Raw genomic sequence first — 19833 nt, 5'->3', positions numbered from 1 at the left:
TTCTCAAGGACTGCTGTGGTGTCCCCCGTGGTCTATAGAGAGACCATGTTGTGTGTGGAACAGCAGCCAGGTGAAGGCCTCCTGGTGTTAAGGTCATGTCCCACTTCTGTCCTTCCCAAGATCCCGCAGATGAGGGCTCTGGCACAGAGAAGTGGCGTAAGACCAGAAACAGCCAGGACCAAGACCCACTGTCAGCTCCTTGGCAGGAATTAGTTTTTCCAAACCCTCTGCTTCCTGTTGGGCCAATGGGGAGGAAGGAGGCGAGGCTGTACAGGGCCATCTTGGTGCAGATGAGGTTGCCATGGGCAGCAAGGACAGTGCCACAGGATGCTCCAGGAGGCCGGATGTCAGTATGAAGCAGGATACTTGAGGGGTTAAACTGGGGCTTCTGGGGATGGAGAACTGGGGACAAGGCAGTGCTGGTCCCGGGGTATCTGGATGGTTTGTTTATGTGTTTGGCATAAGTGATATAGTCTCAACTCCCTAGAACCCACATGATGATTTTATGCCAAATACTTCTGCTGCCTTTAAACCTGAACCTGAACCTATGTTTACAATGCACAAAAGAGAAGCTGTGCTCAGTCTTGCACAGCTTTTGACTGCAGGTCCCCGACATGGGCCGCATCCCAGGTACAGTCTAAACACGTCTCCACACTGGGCTTGCAGGCTTGCAGGCTTCCTGATGTGGGAGCCATTTGTGAGCATGCTGACTTCTGTCGTACGTGTCCCCTGCCTCAGCCCCGCAGTGGCTCTAGTCTGCACAAAACTGTTCAGTTGTGACCGTAAAGTCATTCTGTGGCACAACCACAATCAAAACACAAGTAAGACTGAGATCAAGGGGGCTGTCTGGTTGCTAGAAACAGTCATGCAGGTGCCCAGACCCAGGGGCATTTCCTGCCCCCCCCACACCTCCCCCAATCCCTCCACCCTACCCCCGACCTGGCAGGAGGGCCCTGTAGGAAGGTACAGAGGTGTCGTGTTTAACTCCTAAGTGGCTTTTCTCAAACTTAGCTGCTTGAGGACAAGATCTAGATTTGTTTCTTGAATTTATCACTGCTCCCCTCTCTCTCCAACCCCAGTGCATTGAAACAGGGTAGCAGGAGGTCAAAGGCAGTGTGCTCAACTGCAGGGTGCTGGTCTTGCCACCATCACTCTCTGGGCCTCCGTTTTCCTGTCCTGTACACGGGGTTAGCCCTCCCTGTGGCACGCGATCCAGGACAGCCAGGCCCACAGAAACGCTGGGCGGCCTGCCTGCCCCGCCAACAGCCAGCCTCGGAGTCCCCGGGAAGTTGGGGAATGGCTCCCCCGCATTTGGACTGCAGGCCAGCTCCCTCCAGTATCAACCCACCAAACGATGCTTTTATCGAGATATAGAAGGCAGTTTTTTTAACCTTCAGTTTCTTTGCTCTCCTTGTGATTCCATGTTGGTACTTCTCTGGTTTTGAGGGTGTACATGCGGGGCCCGAGCTGCTCTGAGGCACTCAGACAGGTCCTTCCTCTAGGTCCAGGCCAGTCCCACACCCATTTCACCCCCAGAGGCCAGAGATGTCATTAAAGCCTAGAGGTTTTCTCACAGATCTTCCGACAGTTTGAGTTGCCATGCAAGCAGACATATTTGCATAGGCAGAGCTGCCCCACGAGGGGGCGCCAACGTGGCCCGTGAGCGTGGGAAACCAGGACGCACCGCGGGCACATTTGCGTAGGCCGAGCTGCCCCAAGCGGGGGCGCCAACGTGGCGGGTGAGAGTGGGAATATGGGAAAGCAGAACTCACGGAGAAGGGGAAGGAGTTCCTTTTGGCTGGAGCTCTGGGGGAGCTGTGGGAGAGAAGGTTGGAAGGGTGGGGGTATCGGGCCAAGCAGGTGGGGGAACAAAAGGCCTGCACAGGGCCTGCCCGTGGACACCTTCCCAGGGAAGAGGCTGCTGCTTCCCCGAATCATGAGGTCCTGCCCAGAAGCCATCTCGAAGGAGACAAAGAGGAAGCGGGGGTTTCCGAGGGGTACAGGGGCAGTTTGGCTGCGATCGTGAAGAGGAGGAGAGGTGGATGAGATTTGGGCTCATTCATCCCTAAAATGGACCGTTCACTCAGGGAGCCAGCAGCCCCAGCGCGTGCCCGGCAAGGCAGGCCCCATGTCGGGTGCAGCGAGAAGCAATTTGCCGTGGGTCAAGATGTGGAGATTTCCAAACTGACAGATGGCGGAGGAGTCTTTGGAGGGGAAACCAGAGGCATTTTTCTTACCAAGCTCTGTCCTTGGACAAAGCATATATTATAGGGTTCTCTCTGAAAGATAATTTAAAGAACCTACCCAAGACAAAGAGAGAGATAAATACCCCATACAAGGAAAAGAGATTTCTCACATCCCGATATTTGGGTGCCATGCATTTTGCTTGACACAGGGAAGGTTCCAGCAAAGGCAAATGAGTTGGTGTCTGTGTCACAATGATGATCGTAATAGACATTCTTTGGCGGTGTCCCCCTCCCCAGTCACACACCTGCATCCAGACCCCACCGCCGCGGAGAGCAGCAGATGGATCCAAGGCTCCTGTTGGCAAGAAAGCCCAGCAGCTGAGGCCCTGGGTAAACTATGTCCCTGTCAGGGCAGGGTGAGGGAGGAAGGGCTTCCCTGAAACCCATGGTATAACCCCCCCAGATGTGGGTGAGTCCAGATAGGGCTGCATCTTCATGGGCCCTGCCCTTCTAGGAAAGGCCAGTGGCAGAAAAGGCACCGTCAATGGGTAAAGGATAAGTGTTTGAGGACCGTGCAAGTCCCCTCATCACTGCTAATCATGGCTATTATTTACACCCAACGTGCGGTGGTGCCACTCTTAGCATTTGGGATCAGACAATTCTTTATAGTGGAGACTGTTCTGGGCATTGTAGGATGTTCAGTAGCATCCCTAGCTTGTAACCACTAGATGCCTTCAAGAAAGTACCCTGTCCCTCAGTCCTTACAACTGAAAATACCTCGACATTACCAAATGTCCTGGGGTTGGGGGAGGGAAGTTGGCAAAATCACCCTCAGGTGAGAACGACTAACCTTCGCTCATCCTTCTGCCATGAGGGGCACTTCCCCTCGTCTCCATCTGCACCCAACTTCTTTCAGAAGCACAAAGTCTCTGCCTTGTCAGGAGCCGGGCCTCCACTTATTCTCTGGGGCTCCCCCGCTCTCACCCACTCAGAGGCTTTGCTTCTAAAAGCCCCCTTCTCCCTTCTGCATCATGAAGCTCTCCCTCTCCATTTGTTCATTCCCCTGGGTTCGCAAACACAACACCTGAAAAACTCTTTCCCTGACCTTCCACCCACCACCCATTTCTCTGCTCCCCTTCATGACAGAACTCTTATAGAGCTCCTGTCAACCTGTTCTCTCTCAGTCAATCCAAAGATGACTTCACTCCCCAGTACTAATGAAACATTAGAGATTCCCAACATCCAGGTCCCAGAGGCCCTCCTGTTAGCAAAGCCCTGGATCATACATCAGTCACGCGGTCTGACCAGAGCTCCTAGAAGCGCTGGACACAGGGAACCCACAGCGTCCCTCAGAGGCTCCCGCTCGGGCTCTGGGTGACTTCTACTCGTTCTCCTCCTCTAAACTTCGGTGGGTCCCAGGCCTCAGCTTTCAGGCCCCTTTCCTCTCATCACACAGTCCCTAGTGACCTCCCTTGGTCTCATGGGTTTGGTTTTTTTTTTAAGATTTTATTTATTTGTTTGTTTGTTTATTCATTTGAGAGAGAGCACAAGCCAGGGGAGAGGCAGAGGCAGAGGGAGAAACAGACTCCCCATTGAGCTGGAAGCCTGACATGGGGCTCAATCCCAGGACCCCAGGATCATGACCTGAGCCAAAGGCAGACATTTCACCAACTGAACCACCCAGGTGCCCTGTCCCATAGTTTTAAATATCATTTAGACATTGATGGATTCCAACATCATATCCCTGGACTGCACTGCTCTTCTGAGCCCCAGACTCATTTAACCAACTCCCTACCCCTCCACCAACCACCATAAAAGAAAACCTGGATTTTACCTAAAATGTCTGTTCTTTCTTCCTCAGCCTATCAGCAAATGAAACCAATGCCCAGTTTTTCAGGCCAAAGTCCCAGTATTCACCCTTGATCTGTCCCTTTTCCTCAATCTCCCCCACCCCAGCCCTCCAATCCAGCAGCAAGTCTGGCCCTGCCTCCAACAGGTGTCCCAAATCCATCTTCCTCTCAGCACCTCTGCAGTCACAGCTGTGGCCCAAGCCACCAACCCCTGGGACATAGGCTCCTAGCAGCTCTCCCGGCTTCCTCTGCTGCTCATTCTGTCCACTGCCCAGCCCTTCCTGAGCTGGCCCACCTGCTGCCCCAGCCCCATGCCTCCCCGAGCCAGTCATGGTGGTTCGGGTCAGTGGTTGCTCTAGAGGTGAGCACCAGACTCGAAGCTGACCGATGCAGCTGGAGAGAAGTCAGAGGGGGGCTTCCTTGTTCTCGCTGTTCACCGGCGAGTAGGAGGCCCGCCCCCCCGCACCGTACAAGGCAGTGCCTGCCCTCAATGCCCAGAGCTGTCCAGTATGGCCGCACACTGAGGACAGGAGGCAGAGGGAAGAGAGCCTGAGGGTTTGATGACATCTTGCATTATGGGATGAACCTACCCCAGAAACTCCCACCAGACCTCCCCCTTAGGGAAATGACAGCTTTTCCTTACTAGTCAGCCTGTTTCCAGTCGGGGTTAACAGAGGGAAAGATGTCTCAATGGATGCACAGATTGTCTTTAAAAGCATAAATAAGTCAGACCAGTGTAGTCTCCTGCTTAAAATTCTCCAAGGGCCTCTCACATAATAAAACCCCAAGTCCTTGACATCACTGTGAGGCCCTGCCCGCCTGGCCCCTGACCACGTGCCTTCAGCTTCACCTCTGACACCTCTGACCCCTGCCCCTGCTGTCCATTCCCTGCCTGTGCCCATAGTATCAGCAGCCTGTGAGGGACGGGCTCCTCCAAATTCCAACCCTGACCCCCTGCTGCCAAGGCCCAAACCAGGTGACCAAAGGCCAACTCCCCGCACTGACCTCCTCTCCTTCCAACAGAGGGGTTGAGCAGGCCTCCCCACCACATTAATACTCAGTGATCAAAGTGATAGCTGCTTCTCAGGTGGACCCCAAGACCAGAACCCAGGGGACTTCCCTAGGGGAAGGCAGAGGGACAGAGTCTGAACATAGCACACCGTGGACCAGGAAGTGGTGGGCCCAGGTCCTCGGGAAGCCTGCTTGTCAGGGACAGAGGCTGTGGACATTGTTTCCTTTAAAGAGAGAAGCTGCCAGGAGCCCCATGGGCCCTGGGGATGGCCGAGCCCGCGGTGGGGCTCAGCAACCCCCACTCAGGAGTTCATCAGAGGCAAGGCACACTCAGGAAATTGGAATTGAAATAAAACAAATACACTAATGAAAGCTGTTCTCCAAAATGTTTTGCTGATGCCTGTTTACAAAATGCAGGCATGACTTAGTGTTCTCAGGAGACTGGATAATTAAGCAGAAAACAAGCTCTACTTAGCAATGCTCTTGCCAGGCCCTGGGGCTCCCCCTTGTCGCACGTGTGAAGCTGGGTCCCGGCTCCAAGAGGCCGAGAGGCCATGGCCTGCACTGCAGGGTTGGGGGGGGGCATCAGGGATAGTCCCCCCATCCGGCTTCTGCTGCTCGGGCTACCTGTTGGCCTCTCCCCAGCCCTGAGGGACATGGGGAGAGCAGCCTGGACAATGGAGAATTGCATCTGCCCCTCTTCTTGGGCTGAGGTTTCTTAGTAACGGGAATGCTATAGTTTAGAAGTCCTCTTGAGCCTTGTTCACGGAAGAGTCCAAGAATATGATCATAATCTACTCTCCAGATTGAAGGCCTGAGGATGGCACCTCGAGGCTCCCAGCCTACCCATCTCAGGACCTGCCACTGTATTATGCAAGAGGTCAAGCAGGGAGCATGGGAGGGAGTCACTCCTGACACCCCTTTTACGGGGCTCCTCATCCCAGCTGCTTAGAAGTCCCACCCCTTCTGCTTCTCCTTCCCCACAGTTCCAGCCTAACTCTCCCTGCAGGATAGCCCCAGCCTCGCACACAGTGTCCCTGCGTCCTCTCCTCTCCCACAGCCTGTCATTCACACAATGGCCCGAGTGATCCTTCTAGCCTGCAAATCAGATCACGTCCCTCCTTGACTTAAAATCTTCCAATTACTTTCCATTGCCTTAAATTAATATCGTCAAGTCTTCCATTAAGAAGCAGTGACCTGTGCTGCCTGGATGTGTAACCCCTCTCTAACCACGTGTGTGCCTACACACCTGCATCATTCCCTGTGCTTCAGACACATTGGCCTTCCTCAGTTCCCAGAGGGTGGTAAGCCCTCATCCTACCTCAGGGCCTTTGCACAAGCTCTTTCTCTAACGAGAATGCCCCTTCTCCTATTCTTGGCCTCCCTGGTTTCTCCTCGTAGGGATTTCCACTGAAATATCTCCTGCTCAGAGAGGCTTCCACTGCCACCCCAACTTGCATCTTATTAGGCCTCCCTGCTCTTCTCTCTCTTGGCACCTTGCTCTTCCCCTGCACAGTGTGTATTATCCTGGGTCCTTTACTTACACATTCTCTCCCAATCTACCCTGAGACACTCCCTGCCCCCCCAGTGCCCTCCCTTCTGCAGAGAAATTGGATGTTACCTAATGACGAAAGCAATAGAAACGACTGTGGGATAAGAGAGTGGGCTCCCTGGACAGGAGGTATTTGGAGGATTGGAACAGAAGTCAGATCTCAGAATCCTCTTGTCAGAGGATTCTGAGGGCTCCTGACCTGCATGACTTAGCCTGTCAGAGGTCCGTTCCATATCTCATGGCACTTTCTTCTGTGGAAATACATTAACATGAATTTCTTTGTCTCCTAAAGGGGTATATTAGGTAATCAACACCAAATGCTGTAGAGACCCCAAATCTCATAGCATGATGGAGTAAAGACTAATTTGTTATCCTCACCGGGCCCGAAGGGCTCAGGCAGCAACAAGGAGGCTGTGTTCTTTGCTCCCACAAAATGCATGACCATACAGTCTCCACAAGGGGAAACAAGAGGGTGTACGTGGTGACTACATGAGTTAGAGCTCTCCAGATAACCAGAACCAATACGAGGCAAGGATGGGTGGATGGATGAATGGAGGGAGGGAGGGAGGGAGGGAGTGAATATTTTAAGGAATTGGCTCCCATAATTGTGGAGGCTAAGGTCCCAGAATCTGCAGTTGACAAATTGGAAACCCAAGAGAGCCAATGTTGTGAGTTCTAGGCTGAAAGCCAAAACTTGAGACCCAAGAAGAGATGATGTCTGATTTCAAGCCCAAAGGTAGGAAAGGACCCACATTCCATCCGGAAGGCAGTCAGGGAGGAGGAGCCCAAAATACTAAGAACACTCAGAATACTAAGTATGAATGCTAGCAATAGTATACTAATACTAAGAATACTCAGCCTGTTTGTTCTACCTAGGTCTTCTGTGGATTGAATGAGGCCCATGGACATTGGGAAGGGCAATCGGCTTTAGTCTGTCAACTGATTCACATGTTGATGTCCTCCAGAAACAGTCTCACAGACATACCCAGAAGAATGTCTGACCAACTATCCCTACAACCCATGGCCCTGTCGTGTGATAAAATTACCCATCACAGTGATGTGGGGGTTGTGTGGTCAAGCATGTTCATCCCTCCAGTTAGAACCAGTCCCATGACTCCACCCTGGTTCCAAGAGAGACTAGGAAGTTTTCTTCATGAGTGCTTAGGAATTGGAAAGTGAACCAGCATCTGGGAAAACATAGTGTGACCCCCTCTTGCTTGCCTAGGTCAAAGCCGTGTGCTCATCTGCACCAAGAGCTTATCCAGGAGATTCTAGGTCCAGCCCCTGACATCTGTATGAATTCTTGCAAATTCTGAGTAACTAGTGTATAATTGTATAAGGTAATATACTATTTTCTTTTCCCTAAACCTACCAAGGGAATAGGCAGTAAAAACACTCCTTTTGCAAATACCCCAAGCAGAAGTGTTTCCATCATCTTCGGGACTAGGCAGGGCAGGGCTCAGGAGGTACACGGCTTGGCCAGCCTGCCTGAGGCCTCACCAGGCACAGACCCCAGCCAGGAAGGGAGAGCTGGCAGCCAGGCACCCAGCTGACTAGGTGACCCTGGGCTCTCCACCCCCATACAGACCCCATGCTTCCAACTGCTGCCTCTGCTGTGTGCCACACCCATGGCACCGGAGGACACCCAGGCCAATGATGTCACAACTCTTGGGCACTGAGCTCAGCTCTGACTTCCTGCTTCCTCTACCACAGTCCCACTGTGGGTTAGTTTTCCCAAAGCTAGAAGGGTTTAGTGGCCAGAGGATGCAAAACAGAGCTGTGGAGGGGCACCTCGGTAGCTCAGTCGTTAAACATCTGCCTTCCGCTCAGGTCATGATCCCAGAGTCCTTGGATCAAGCCCCGAATCAGGCTGCCTGCTCAAAAGGAAGCCTGCTTCTCCTTCTCTCACCCCCCCCTCCACCCAGTGCTTGTGTTCCCTCTCTTGCTGTGTCTCTGTCAAGTAAATAAATAAAATCTTTAAAAAAAAAAAAAAATAGAGCCATGGAGCTCAGAAGAAGCCCATCTAACCTGCCCCTGCACAAGGCCCTCCTACAAACCAGCAGAAGGCCTCATGACACGGGGGCTCTGTGGGAGTGAGACAGGGGTCTGTCTACTACATCCACCCCTGCAGGGCCCAGCCCCGGGCCCACAGGAAGGACTCTACCAAAAGAGAGCAGACAGGCTCTGCAGGCACCAAGGGCTCCCCACGGGGGTCCACGGACACGCTTTAGGTGCCTCTTCTCCCCATCCCACATCTGACTCTTGGCCTCCCTACCTAACCACAAGCTCCAGGTTAGCAGGACGTGGGCCTGTTCTGCTTGCCAGTACATCCCCCACTGTATCATGGCACATAGTAGGTGCGCAATAAGCAATCATCGACTGAGCACTACCCATTAATGGTGCACTTGCTTAAAACTAGTTATCGAGTCCCTTCTTTGTGCCAGGAATTGTATTAGGTGCTGAGGATCCAAAAGAGATCCTACAGATATGTTCTCTGTCTGCAGCTTTCAAAGGTGTTTGTTGACACCGAAGAGCAGAGCTTAATAACTAAACTGTAAAAAAATGGTTGCAGCAACACCAAGCAACATAAGTCCATTGAAAAAGTAAATTACCCACAGATCTGCAGGTAATTAACAAGTTTATTGCTCTCTCCAAAATGAAGCAAGCAAGAGGGAATAGGACAATGACAGGAAAATTGAATCAGATTATGCCTAGAGAAACGGGAAATTTTGAACACATGCAAGGCTGGCTGGAACAGAGACACCTGTGCAGGCCAGATGTGCCCTAGTGCTCGAAACATGTATGTCAGCATGAAAGGGTCCTAAGACAATCTGTCCCTAAACCCACACATCTGTAGATGTGTGCAAAGAGCTCCGAGTGGCAGGCTCTGGCGGAGGGGGTCACAGGAGGCATGAAGCACCCCCCACCACCCCATCAAACACCTTCCGGCAGGGCACACCAAACCAGCCCCACCCTGGAAGGGCCAGGTGAAGATACAGGGTCCAGGAGATGTGAGAGGTTGACTATCCCTTACATGGTCAGGAGACATGGGGCACACACCCTCCACCTTCGTTTCTGTCCCACTCACCAACTTCATAGTGTGATCCTGGTCTCAGGAATGAGACCAGATCAGTAGAGTTTGTCAAACAGGTGCCACAGGTCCTGGGGTGGGGGGGGTGGGAGGGGGTTCCCAGGTCATGCTTACCTTACAAGCACAGTATGAGGACAGGCTGCAGCTACAGAGATAGGGCTAAGCGCCCAGCCCAGGGTATCTCCAGATTGTCCTAATTCCCAAGCTGGCTCCTGAGCCTGACTTTAGCCTTGGAGACTCAGTCCGACGTACTGATGTGTGGCAAGCTGATTGAGCTTTTGACAGAGTCTTTCCACCAAGAGCATCGTTTGAAAAATGGCAAGTGTCCAGGTAGGCATGTGTTCCATTAGTGCATTTCTAACATAAGAAAACTAACGCGAACTTGACAATAATTCGAGAAATTTAATTTCTCTTGCTGTGAAGCACCAGAATCCTGCATGAGAGGCTGCTGATGGTTTTATGAGTGTCTCATCGAGTTCAAGTCAGTGTGAGAAATAGCGCCGGAGATTAAGCAAAAGCTGTAATAGGAACTAAAACCCAGTTCTCTCGAGACTGAAATGTTATGGCCGCGTGCCTTTCGGGAAGGGTGTTAGTCTGTGTCTGGTGGGCGCATTGATCGCCTGCGACCTCCTCTTCCCTGCAGGCTCCCAGGAGCGGGGAGAACATGGGTGCTGGGAGGAAGCTGAGGTCTGGCGTTTGCAACACCAGTGTCTGGAAAGCAAAGGTGTTTTACTGCTCTAGGCAGAAGGGCTAAGAGAACGAGGCAGGGGTCTCCCGGGAGACTACTGTCAGCCAGGCTTGGCCTACAGCCCACCTGCTGTGGGCCAGGCACTGTGCTAGGCACCAGAGACCCACACATGAACATGCAGGCTAGGGAGAACACTAGTCTCTGTCTTGGGCTAGCCCAGCCTGGCTGATGTGGACAATAGTTTCAATGTGACCTGTGCCTCTTGGTCCCAGGGGAAACAAGGGGATGCCCATGGATATCAGAAGGCCTGGCTCATAGGGAGACAGATGTCCCAAGCTGTGAGGAGCCCCCAGCAACCTTGCCCTCCTCTGATTTCATACCAGGCAGCCCTCCAGTGCCAATTCTTACAGCTGGCCTCATCTCTCTGTGGCACCTCTGCCCAGCTGTGGCAGAGAAGCTCCTGCTGGGCCCCTGGGCCCTGCCACCCAGCCCTCCTTCCCTGCCCCATGTGTTGTGGGCACAGGGCAGACCTTGTTGCATGGTCCCCAACAAGCCTCAACAACCTCCCAGGGCAGCCCACAGGGCCACAGATGGTGAGACACCATGGGAACCGCAGAGCCACAGCCAGCAGCAGAAGGTCTCGGTGGTCCTGGGGGGCTTCCCCCTCAGGGCAGTCCTGGCCCCACAGAGCAGAGCACAGGTATCAGTAGATCTGAGTCTCCTGATGGGCACTTGTGCCTGAGGAAGGGGTGGAAACTCTTGCCAGGGCTGTCCCCACACACTGCAGGCTGCCTGGCCCTCCTCTCGTGCCCAGCCCAGGAGTCCCCCGTGCTAGGCCATGGCCCCACCACCAACCCAAGCTCCCAAGAGAAGGGCAGCCAGGGGGATGGGCCGCAGGAGCCTAAATCAGCTTTCACGTCTGCCGAGTCTCGCTTCCTTCGCAGTATGGCTCCACTTCCCTTCCCCTCATCCCCGTGCCCCACGGCAGGCCTTCCAGGTGCGACTGGGAAGGCACAGAGGGGAGAGAAGGACCTCTCTGAGTCTCTGTAGCAGTCGTAGGGTTTCAATCCACCCAACACACCCTTTCTGTCGGGACACGTATCCCCACCTCCACTCACCTGGCACCAGGCCCTGGGGTGGCCACAAGTCCCAGGCCGCGAGTGTGGGTCAGTCCTGTGACAGCACAGCACTCCGTCCCCCGGCCCCAGGGATGGCTTTGTGGGAGGACACAGGAGGTATGTGTGAAGGTCACAGTTCTGTCCTATGCTTGTTTCCTGGATTCTCAGGGAAGATCAGGTTCCCTTCTCTGGGGTCCCATGCACAGGGACAGTGTGAGCAAGGGGCCATCTTGCAGCCCAGTAGAGCATGCCTTGTGGAGGCCCCCGGAGGTCTACAACCTCCTCCACCCTCCTTAGATCTCCTGGCTATGAGAACTTAGACCACCCTTCTTTTTTTAGACCACCCTTAAGGGGGTCCAGTATTTCTGAGTTTCTGTTGCTTAAGCCTGAAAAGGTCCTGTCAAATTCAGTAGGACAGTGTCTTTCGATCTTCAACAGATATCTAAGTGTCCCCTGATGTTCAAACTCCAAGATTCCAGACACCCTCCCTGAGGTCATCTCGAGGGGCTGAGCGAGTGAGAGTCTGAGAATAGACGAGTAGGATGGGGGTTGGTGGGTGCCACAGGAAGTACTGCAGGAGGTCGGGTAGTGGGGGGGTGGGCAGTGGGGACTGTTCTGCATTCTGCGGGGGACAGGAGCTGTGGGTGGCTTTTGTGCAGGGCTCTAACATCCCTGGTGCTCACAGGAACGGGAGCAGTCTGGGGGTAAGCACACAGGAGGCCGTTGGTGTCTGGGGTGGAGAGCAAGGATTCTGGGGGTATCCTGAGGGAAGCCCCTGTGGGCTTGGCCGCCGTTGCTGCTGCCAATTGAGGCATCACTGGTACCACTGTAGGCAAGCGGGCAAAGAGCAGAGGCAGGTGGCACTGGGTGGCGAGGAAAGGGGCACCCAAAGTCAGCACCTGGCAGGACTGAAGAGGATCTGCAGGATTGTCCACTTAGAAACATGTCCTTAGAGTTCCGGAGCCCAAAGCAAGGTCGGTCCCCAGAGCCCTCCACACGCGATCTCTCGTTTTACTGATGTCCGAACCAAGGCCAAGCGGCAGGAAGGGACCTGCCAAAGGCCACTTGGTACGTCGCCAGCAGAGCCAGGCCTGGAGGTCAGATGTCCAGAGCCACAGTCCAGAGCCTGCTCCGCTCGCTCCAGCCCCAGCCCACGATGCCATCTCGCTTTTCACTCCAGGAAGTGACCGTGGGGGGGGGGCACTTAGCAGGGAAAGGGGGTGCCTGCCTGGGGAAGGGGTGCTGAACAGTAAATAACTGGGAGTAAGGGCAGAAGGAGAGCTTTGGTTGCCGTAAATCTCTTCAGAATTTTTAAACCAGTCAGGGAATATTGACATGCATTAAATCCAATAAAACATTCATTTAATTAAACTTTAAGTGATCCAAATATTTGCTGTTTGGTTAATATCTGTGTAGCTGACAGGAGCAGAATTATGATGGTTCTGTCAGTATTCACGCGTTCTAATTTTGCATGAGCCTTTCCTCCGTGCAAAGTGCACGTCTTCAGACATACAAATAAGCGCGGCAGCCCTGAGGAAGCAGGCTGGAACCTGCCGTCCCAGCAGCCCTCCCACCGGTGTTTTTGCTTCTTTATTTGGCTGTAGCCTTGTGCTAAACTGTTTGAAATACATGAACTTGGGGTTCCATGGAGGACCCTACATTGCACACAGGTCTTACATTCCAAATGAGACCCCAGCCAACCAGAATTCCTCACCTTCCCATCCGTGCCCCTCACCCAGGCACCCTCCGCTTCAATCTACCCAGACACGCCCCTACCATCTTTTAAGGCAGTGGTGGTCAGGGCTCAGGGTACCCTGAGGTGCTTGCTAAAACCAGGATGCCCACCGTGCCACCAGAGTCTTACCAGCCTGAGGTAGAAGGGCAGGAATCTGCATTTCCATCAGTTGCCCCCAAGATGGGAGATGTGATGTCGGTGGTGGGGGACCACACCTTGAGAACAGGAGCTCTGTAGCCTAGGGATGTCCTGCCTTCCCCAGGGGCTGCTGCCTGAGGGCTCAGTGGCTCTTTTCCCTTGTCCCTGGACTAGAGTTCCAACAGGCAGAGAAAATATCCTTTCCTTTCGTGACCTGCCAGACTTCTTCACAAGCCCTGCCCTCTGGCACTGGGAGGACAATGTGCGTGAATATTCAGTCCATTGTAAAGCTTAATGGGAGCAGGTCATTCTAACAAGCCTGCATTAAGTAATGCTCTACGTAGGAAAAACCCTTCATGCCTCCAGTTCCCACCCGGCATCCCCAGCTGCTCCCCAAACTGCCTTCTGAGTATGGATAAAACACACAGCGGTCCCCTGCCACCTGCGGTCCACACCACAGACTCCCAGTTACCCTGTCTCGGGTCCTCTCGGTGGAGGTCATCCCAGGTTCTGCTCTTGATCTGGGAGGGTCCAAGGGTGTTCCCTTAGGGCCTCGTCCTCAGGCACACACACAGCACCTCACGGGCCTGCCAGTGTGTGGCCAGGAAACTCTGGACTGCTCCATGCCACTCAGGAGCCCAGGGGCCTCTGGCTGTGTGCCAGGCCTCATGGGCTCACCCCAGGCGGGAGGGTGGAGGAGGAATTAACTCCCTCCTAGAGCCCCTCTCGGTTCCCCTCACCACCATGCCAACAGGCACACCCTTCTCACCTGTTCCCTCATCCCCCACCATGCCCTGGGAAGAGCAGGGGAAGAGTCCGATAAGGAAGGTGTACCCCCTCTACACTCAGGGCCAGCTCTGAGCCCTAAGGGCCAGCAGAGCGCAGAAGAAGCCAGACTCATGTGTCTCGTCCTCCTCTTCCCTCCCTCTCTGTCCACTGTGAGTCTCCCAAGCCTGGGGCTCACGATGGAGGTTGCGTGCCTTCTCTCTCCCGCCCTGACCAATAATAAGCCTCATGACTCAGAGGTGGGAGGGCAGCAAGCAGGCCATGATTTAAGAGGGAACCTGAAGTGCATCATTTTAATGTTTGTCAAATATTATGCTGGGTCCATCGGCATCAATCACTTGGCGCTTATCTTTCCCCTGCGGCTCCTTCACGAGGAGTCACATTTTTCCTGTGCGTGAGTGTCCCCTCTCCATGGGTCTGTTGGCTCCTTTCCTTATTTCCATTTTCTCCATTTTTCATCCATCCATCCAACAAGCACTGATTAAGCACCTAGTGTATATCTTGTTCATCTTCATGTGCCTGGGGCTGGGCCGCTGACTGACTGTGGTGGGGTAAGAGCTTTGCCACTCAAGCATCTGACCTGACCACACGTGCTGCCACTTGACCTGCTCCGCAGGGCATCCCACCTGCCAGCGTTTGCATTCCAGCCCCTCCCCCACCCACCACCTTCTCCTCCCCACATGTGCTGGCAAGAGGGTGTGAGCACAGACATGCTGCCTGGTCACAGTTCCCAGGGCTCCCGCCGAGTCCAGGAGGTCGGTTCCCAGCTCTGTGCCTTGCCCCACCCCTGGCAGGGCCCCCAAGTCCCAAAAGAGCAATGAGAGTGAGGAGGACTCCCGGCATTTTTGCCAGCATCCCAGGTAAGCACAGACCCTCAGAGCCAGCCAGCCAGCCGCCCTCAGCTACTACCACCGCAGGCTGATGCCCCAAGTGCTCTGAGTTGTAGAGGTGGAGGGGTATAGGGAGGAGGCAGTCCTGTCACCGTCACTGAGCTGGTGACTCTCCCTCCAAGCCTGATGGCACGTCGGTATATGAACAGCCTGAGTCCAATTAATTTTCTCATTAATCCCAAAAATTTCTAAAAGCCTGTGATTGCAAGCAAATATTTTAGACACTTCCCATTTGCCTAAAGAATGATCAGTCTTAATGCCAGTCAGCAAGTATAAAATGGCAAGGATTAATAATTTGTACAGCCTGAAGCACCCTTCAAAAAAATTAAAGGCTACAGTGCATGGTTGCTGAACAGAAATCCAAATCCAAGTTCAAAGAATCCTCAGACAGAAACAAACCTTCAAAGGTCAGCCAGTTCATTCCCCAAGCTTCAGACAGTGCAACCTTTAAATTGCCCCCAGATGGATGAGAAAGCTGTCAGCTCAGCCAGCAGACCTTGACTGCACTCAGCAAGGCCCAGACTTCATGAGGCCCAGGAGCACAGAGTGGGGCATCCGCCGCACATCTGGCCCCCCCACCGGTCCCTGTGTGAAGGCCCACCTTCTTGGCTCAACTCATAAATCCATATCGCAGATGGTTTCCCTACACTCGCTATGGCTCCTGACTTCTCCGACTCACAGAGATCTTTGAATATTTCCCGTAAGTTGTGGCCTGTCCTCCAGGAGGGAGTGTCCATCAGTGCATTTAGACAGCATGCCGTAATAGTTTGTAGAGAGCCTGAGAGCCCTAGGACGCCTGCCCTGCCGGGAACCCCCGTAATTGTTTGCTTGTGAGTAGGGACTCCCGATGCTGGTGTACACCTGAAGATTTTCTCCTTTCCCCCTGCAGAGGTGGTTCAGCTCAGCCTCGCGCCCGAGGAGAGGGTCAGCGTGGCCACAGTGACTGTGGGACTGAGTACCGTGCTGACCTGCGCTATCCGTGGAGAGCTGCGGCCCCCCATCGTCTGGAAGCGCAACGGGCTTGCCCTCAACTTCATGGCCTTGGAAGACATCAATGTAAGTTGCTGGGCTCTGACCCTGCATGCAGACCTGCCCCAGCGGAGTAACTGCGAATCTGCCATGGTGGTGGCAGAGTGAGAGGGTTTCATTTGAACGTCCCACGTTTGATGCCTTTCAAGCCTGTCGTCTGAGAGCTGGAAGTACCAGAAAATCCAAGCCCCACCGCATGCAGAGAATAGCCTGGATGTTAGCTGCACGCCCGCCAGCCAGACCCACAGTAGGGAAGGGCACACTGCCCGGGCAGGCAGGGCGGGCCGGGTGGGAGGTCTCCGTGCAGGCTGCAGCAGCGAAAGCCAAACAGTGGGAATGGGAGTGGAAGGTCAGGGGCTCAGACTGCATGACGGAGCCCACCGTGAAGGAGGCCCACAAGCCTACAGCAAACATGGCCGGACGGGAGGCAGTGGAGCAGGGAAGCCGTCTGGCTGGAAGAACCAGGGGAAACTGCAGAGCCCACACCTGGGGAGGATGGAGACGAGGGGCGAGAAGGAACATGGGTTCCCTGTGGAGGGCAGGGGTGAACCGCCCAGCACTGGCGGGAGGGCAGGCTCCAGGTGAGGAGGTGGAAGGAAAGACCAGAGTGGCCTGCCCTGGGGGCCTTGTCGGCTGGACGTGGGAACGTGGATTTGACATGAGTGGAAGAGAGAGCAGCTGAGCACCCACAACCTGACATGAGCAGCAGAAAGACTTCTATACTGGGAGGGCCCATGCAGCCTGAGCTGGGCTCCCAGTGTCACCCCAAAACCCAGCCTCATGACTTTGAGCAACATCTTAGACTACTCATCGTAGGTATCAGAAAGGGAATGTTAGCAGTCCCTCCCTTCCATGGGGCTTGAAAAATAAAGGGAATCATTCAAGGATATGTGTGGGCCAGATTGAAGTTCATTGAGAAGACAGAGTGACATCACTGATGCATGGCCCTGCCAGGACAGCTGATAGGTCTTAGCCACAGTAGGGGGCATCTCAGTTTCAGGCAGAAGAGGGGGCAGTCCTGGTCTTCTTGGTTTAGTCAAGCAAGCTGGCACAGAATGGGATGCTTGGCTCTGAGAAGGAAGACCTGTGGGATGCTTGGTCAGTTCCATGAACATCTATCTCTAAGGTGGTGAGGAAGGGACTAGGGCCACAGGAGCCAGTCTGGGCTGTGTGACCCCATGAGTTCAACAAGCACACAGGGCCAGGGTGCTCCCCCAAAAGAAACTAGTTTGGACTGCTGAGATGGAGCACCAATACATCCATCACAGCATCCCCAAAATGGAGTGAGCCATCACAGGAAGCAGTGAGCTCCCCATTCCTAGAGGAATGCAAGCTCAAGCAGGACCATGGTCAGCAATGCTGCTAGCCACAGGAGGGCAGACTAAATCCTATGACCTTGAAGATTCTTCCCAACTGTGAGATTGCTTTGTGGGGAGAAATCCCAGTACAAAATTCTGTAGAAACCACCAAGTTGGGATTCTACTACTCATTTGCTGCAACTGGAGATCATGAGGTGAGTAGATGGGGAGAGGCAGACCACCGTGGGGATTCTGTCTTGGGCACAGCTGTGCAAGGAGTCTCCCTGTCACGTGGGGCAGGAGTATTTCCTTGCCGTTTCCCCACAGTGCTGAGCACAGCCTGAATCCCACCCGTCTCCGAATGTCAGTGCCAGCACAACCCTGGTAGGGGGTTGATGGACAGAAGAGCTAAGTGGGCAGAGTCCTTTGTCTTCTGAGCCTGAGGTGCCCAGGGCTTGTCTGGGATCTTAGCAAGGAGAGGTAGTGTTCTGTTTGCCATGATTAGAGTCGGCGGAGGTGTTGGGGTGCACAGACTTGTGTGTGCAAGAGCTCTCGGGGTGGGGCATCAGCTTTAAACTGTTTTTGGTCAGTGGTGATTAATTCAAAACTAGGACAGATCTGCCTGTGTCTGTCTGAACTTCCATGTGCATTACTTGATGCTCTATTTAAAGACACCAGAAATAAAGGCGGAGGCAGAACTCTTAATGCACTTGCCATCGGTTAATTAAATTACTTTGAGTGTTTTTCCCCTCCCTCGAACATGCCTCCAGCATCAACTCAATTGCATTTCCACTTTTCACAGTGAGGTTAGCAATTTGGGTTAATTGTGGGTGCAACTGGAGATTAATGGCCTCTTATTACCTCCCTGGAAACACTTGCTGCTCATGGTCAAGTCAGCAGCCTACAAACAGGCAGGGCCTTGTACTGCCCAGAAACCCCCACGTGGGGGCACAGGGCAGCACCAACCCCCCAGGGATGCTCACCAGAAGCGTGCAGGTGTGGGACACACACACACACACACACACACACAGGCCTCCCTCTGTGGTACAGCCTGCCGGAGCACAGCACAAGCTCTGAAGACAAAGGGACCTGGGTTGAAGCCTCAGCTCTACCACTTCCTAGTTGAGTGAACTTGGAAAGAGTACTTGACTTCTCGAAGGCTTGAGGTCCTCCTCTGTGACATAGACATAAATAACAACTCCTGCCTCCGAGGGTCAGAGTGAGGACTGAGTGAGAAGACACATGGGATCGTCTCAGCATACAGTATTCCAGGTAAACTATTATCCCTCTCTTCATCGTTATTACTATTACTTATATTACTATCATCATTATTATTACTACTGCTGCTGCTGCCAAACAACATTCTCGACCCCTTGCAGCCTGAGTTCCCAACAGGCAGCCAGCAGCAGCCCCGGGATGCTCCCCAGGCAGGGAGATGTGACCCTGAGGTGTCCACATTAGCCTCAGACACATGGACCAGCCACCTCCAGCAAGCCCAGAGCAGCCCTGGGGAAGCCACTGAACTTCTGTGAGCCTGTGGGGTAACAGGGGAGGATCATATCCTCCTTCCACAGGCATTTTCGGCCTGAATGTCTGTGTGAATCACGTAGCCCGTGCCCATCACAGCAGGTGTTCTTACATGGCATCCCTGCTCTGGGGACAGTGACAACAGCGGCCCTAGAAGGAAATCAGCCAAGAGATGAGGAGGGCATGGGGAGTCGGGGAGCAGAGTGGGGAGTGGAGGGGGGCAGCCCCAATGGAATGAAGATGGAGGATTGATGAGTTCTAGAGCCCCTTGCCGACCCCGCCCACTGCAGCACCAGACGGAACAGCACCGCCCGCTGTAATTAGCACCGGGCTCGGAACACCGCACCTACAAACCCCCGAGGCAGGCGGATGAGAGAGCATCGCGACATGTGGGCCTCCTTTCTTTGTCATTTGTACGAGACATCTTGATTGGCAACAAAATATTAATCACTTTTTCACTACTCTCTTAATGAGAAGCTTTCATGGGCAACAAAATATTAATTTGTCTTGTCTTATCTGTTAAGAATTCTGCTAATGAATTCAGTCACAGAGCTATTACAGAATGCCATCCTAATGACACATGTAATTAAACTTTTCTGACTTGCAAACATCAAGGATGCCTCGAGCTTCAGAATCATATTTGATCAGAAAGTAAATGGACCCGTCTAGCCCGGAGCCAAGTGAGAAAGAGCCTCTCGGATTCCCCACTCGCTGTCAGGAGCGCTCCCGAGTCACCCCATGTGTGCGTGGCTGTCCAGATGGTGTTCAAGGGGAGTCATCCCCTGCATTCGGGGACTCGCAGGCCCTGAGCCAGAGTGTGGAGCAAAGACACTCTCCCCAGCCCCGAGGGTGACCACATATCCACAAGCACGGAATTACAACCCAGTACTACCTGTTGTCTACTAGAAGAGGGGAGGCAGAGGAAGGAGAAGTT

The 19833-nt window shown here is 53.6% G+C and overlaps 1 protein-coding gene across 1 annotated transcript in view; it reads left to right on the top strand.

The window, feature by feature from the left end:
- Positions 1-19833, top strand: part of FSTL4 (follistatin like 4) — a 411536-nt gene that overhangs the window by 325621 nt on the left and 66082 nt on the right. The window contains exon 7 of the mRNA XM_059174572.1: positions 15935-16101. Coding sequence (XP_059030555.1) covers positions 15935-16101 — 167 coding nt within the window. The remainder of the gene's footprint in view (positions 1-15934; positions 16102-19833) is intronic.

The sequence above is a fragment of the Mustela lutreola genome, chromosome 5 (assembly GCF_030435805.1).
Source record: "Mustela lutreola isolate mMusLut2 chromosome 5, mMusLut2.pri, whole genome shotgun sequence".
Lineage (NCBI taxonomy): Eukaryota > Metazoa > Chordata > Mammalia > Carnivora > Mustelidae > Mustela > Mustela lutreola.
The sequence above is the reverse complement of the archived record's forward strand: the minus strand, read 5'-3'. Positions and strand labels throughout refer to the sequence as shown.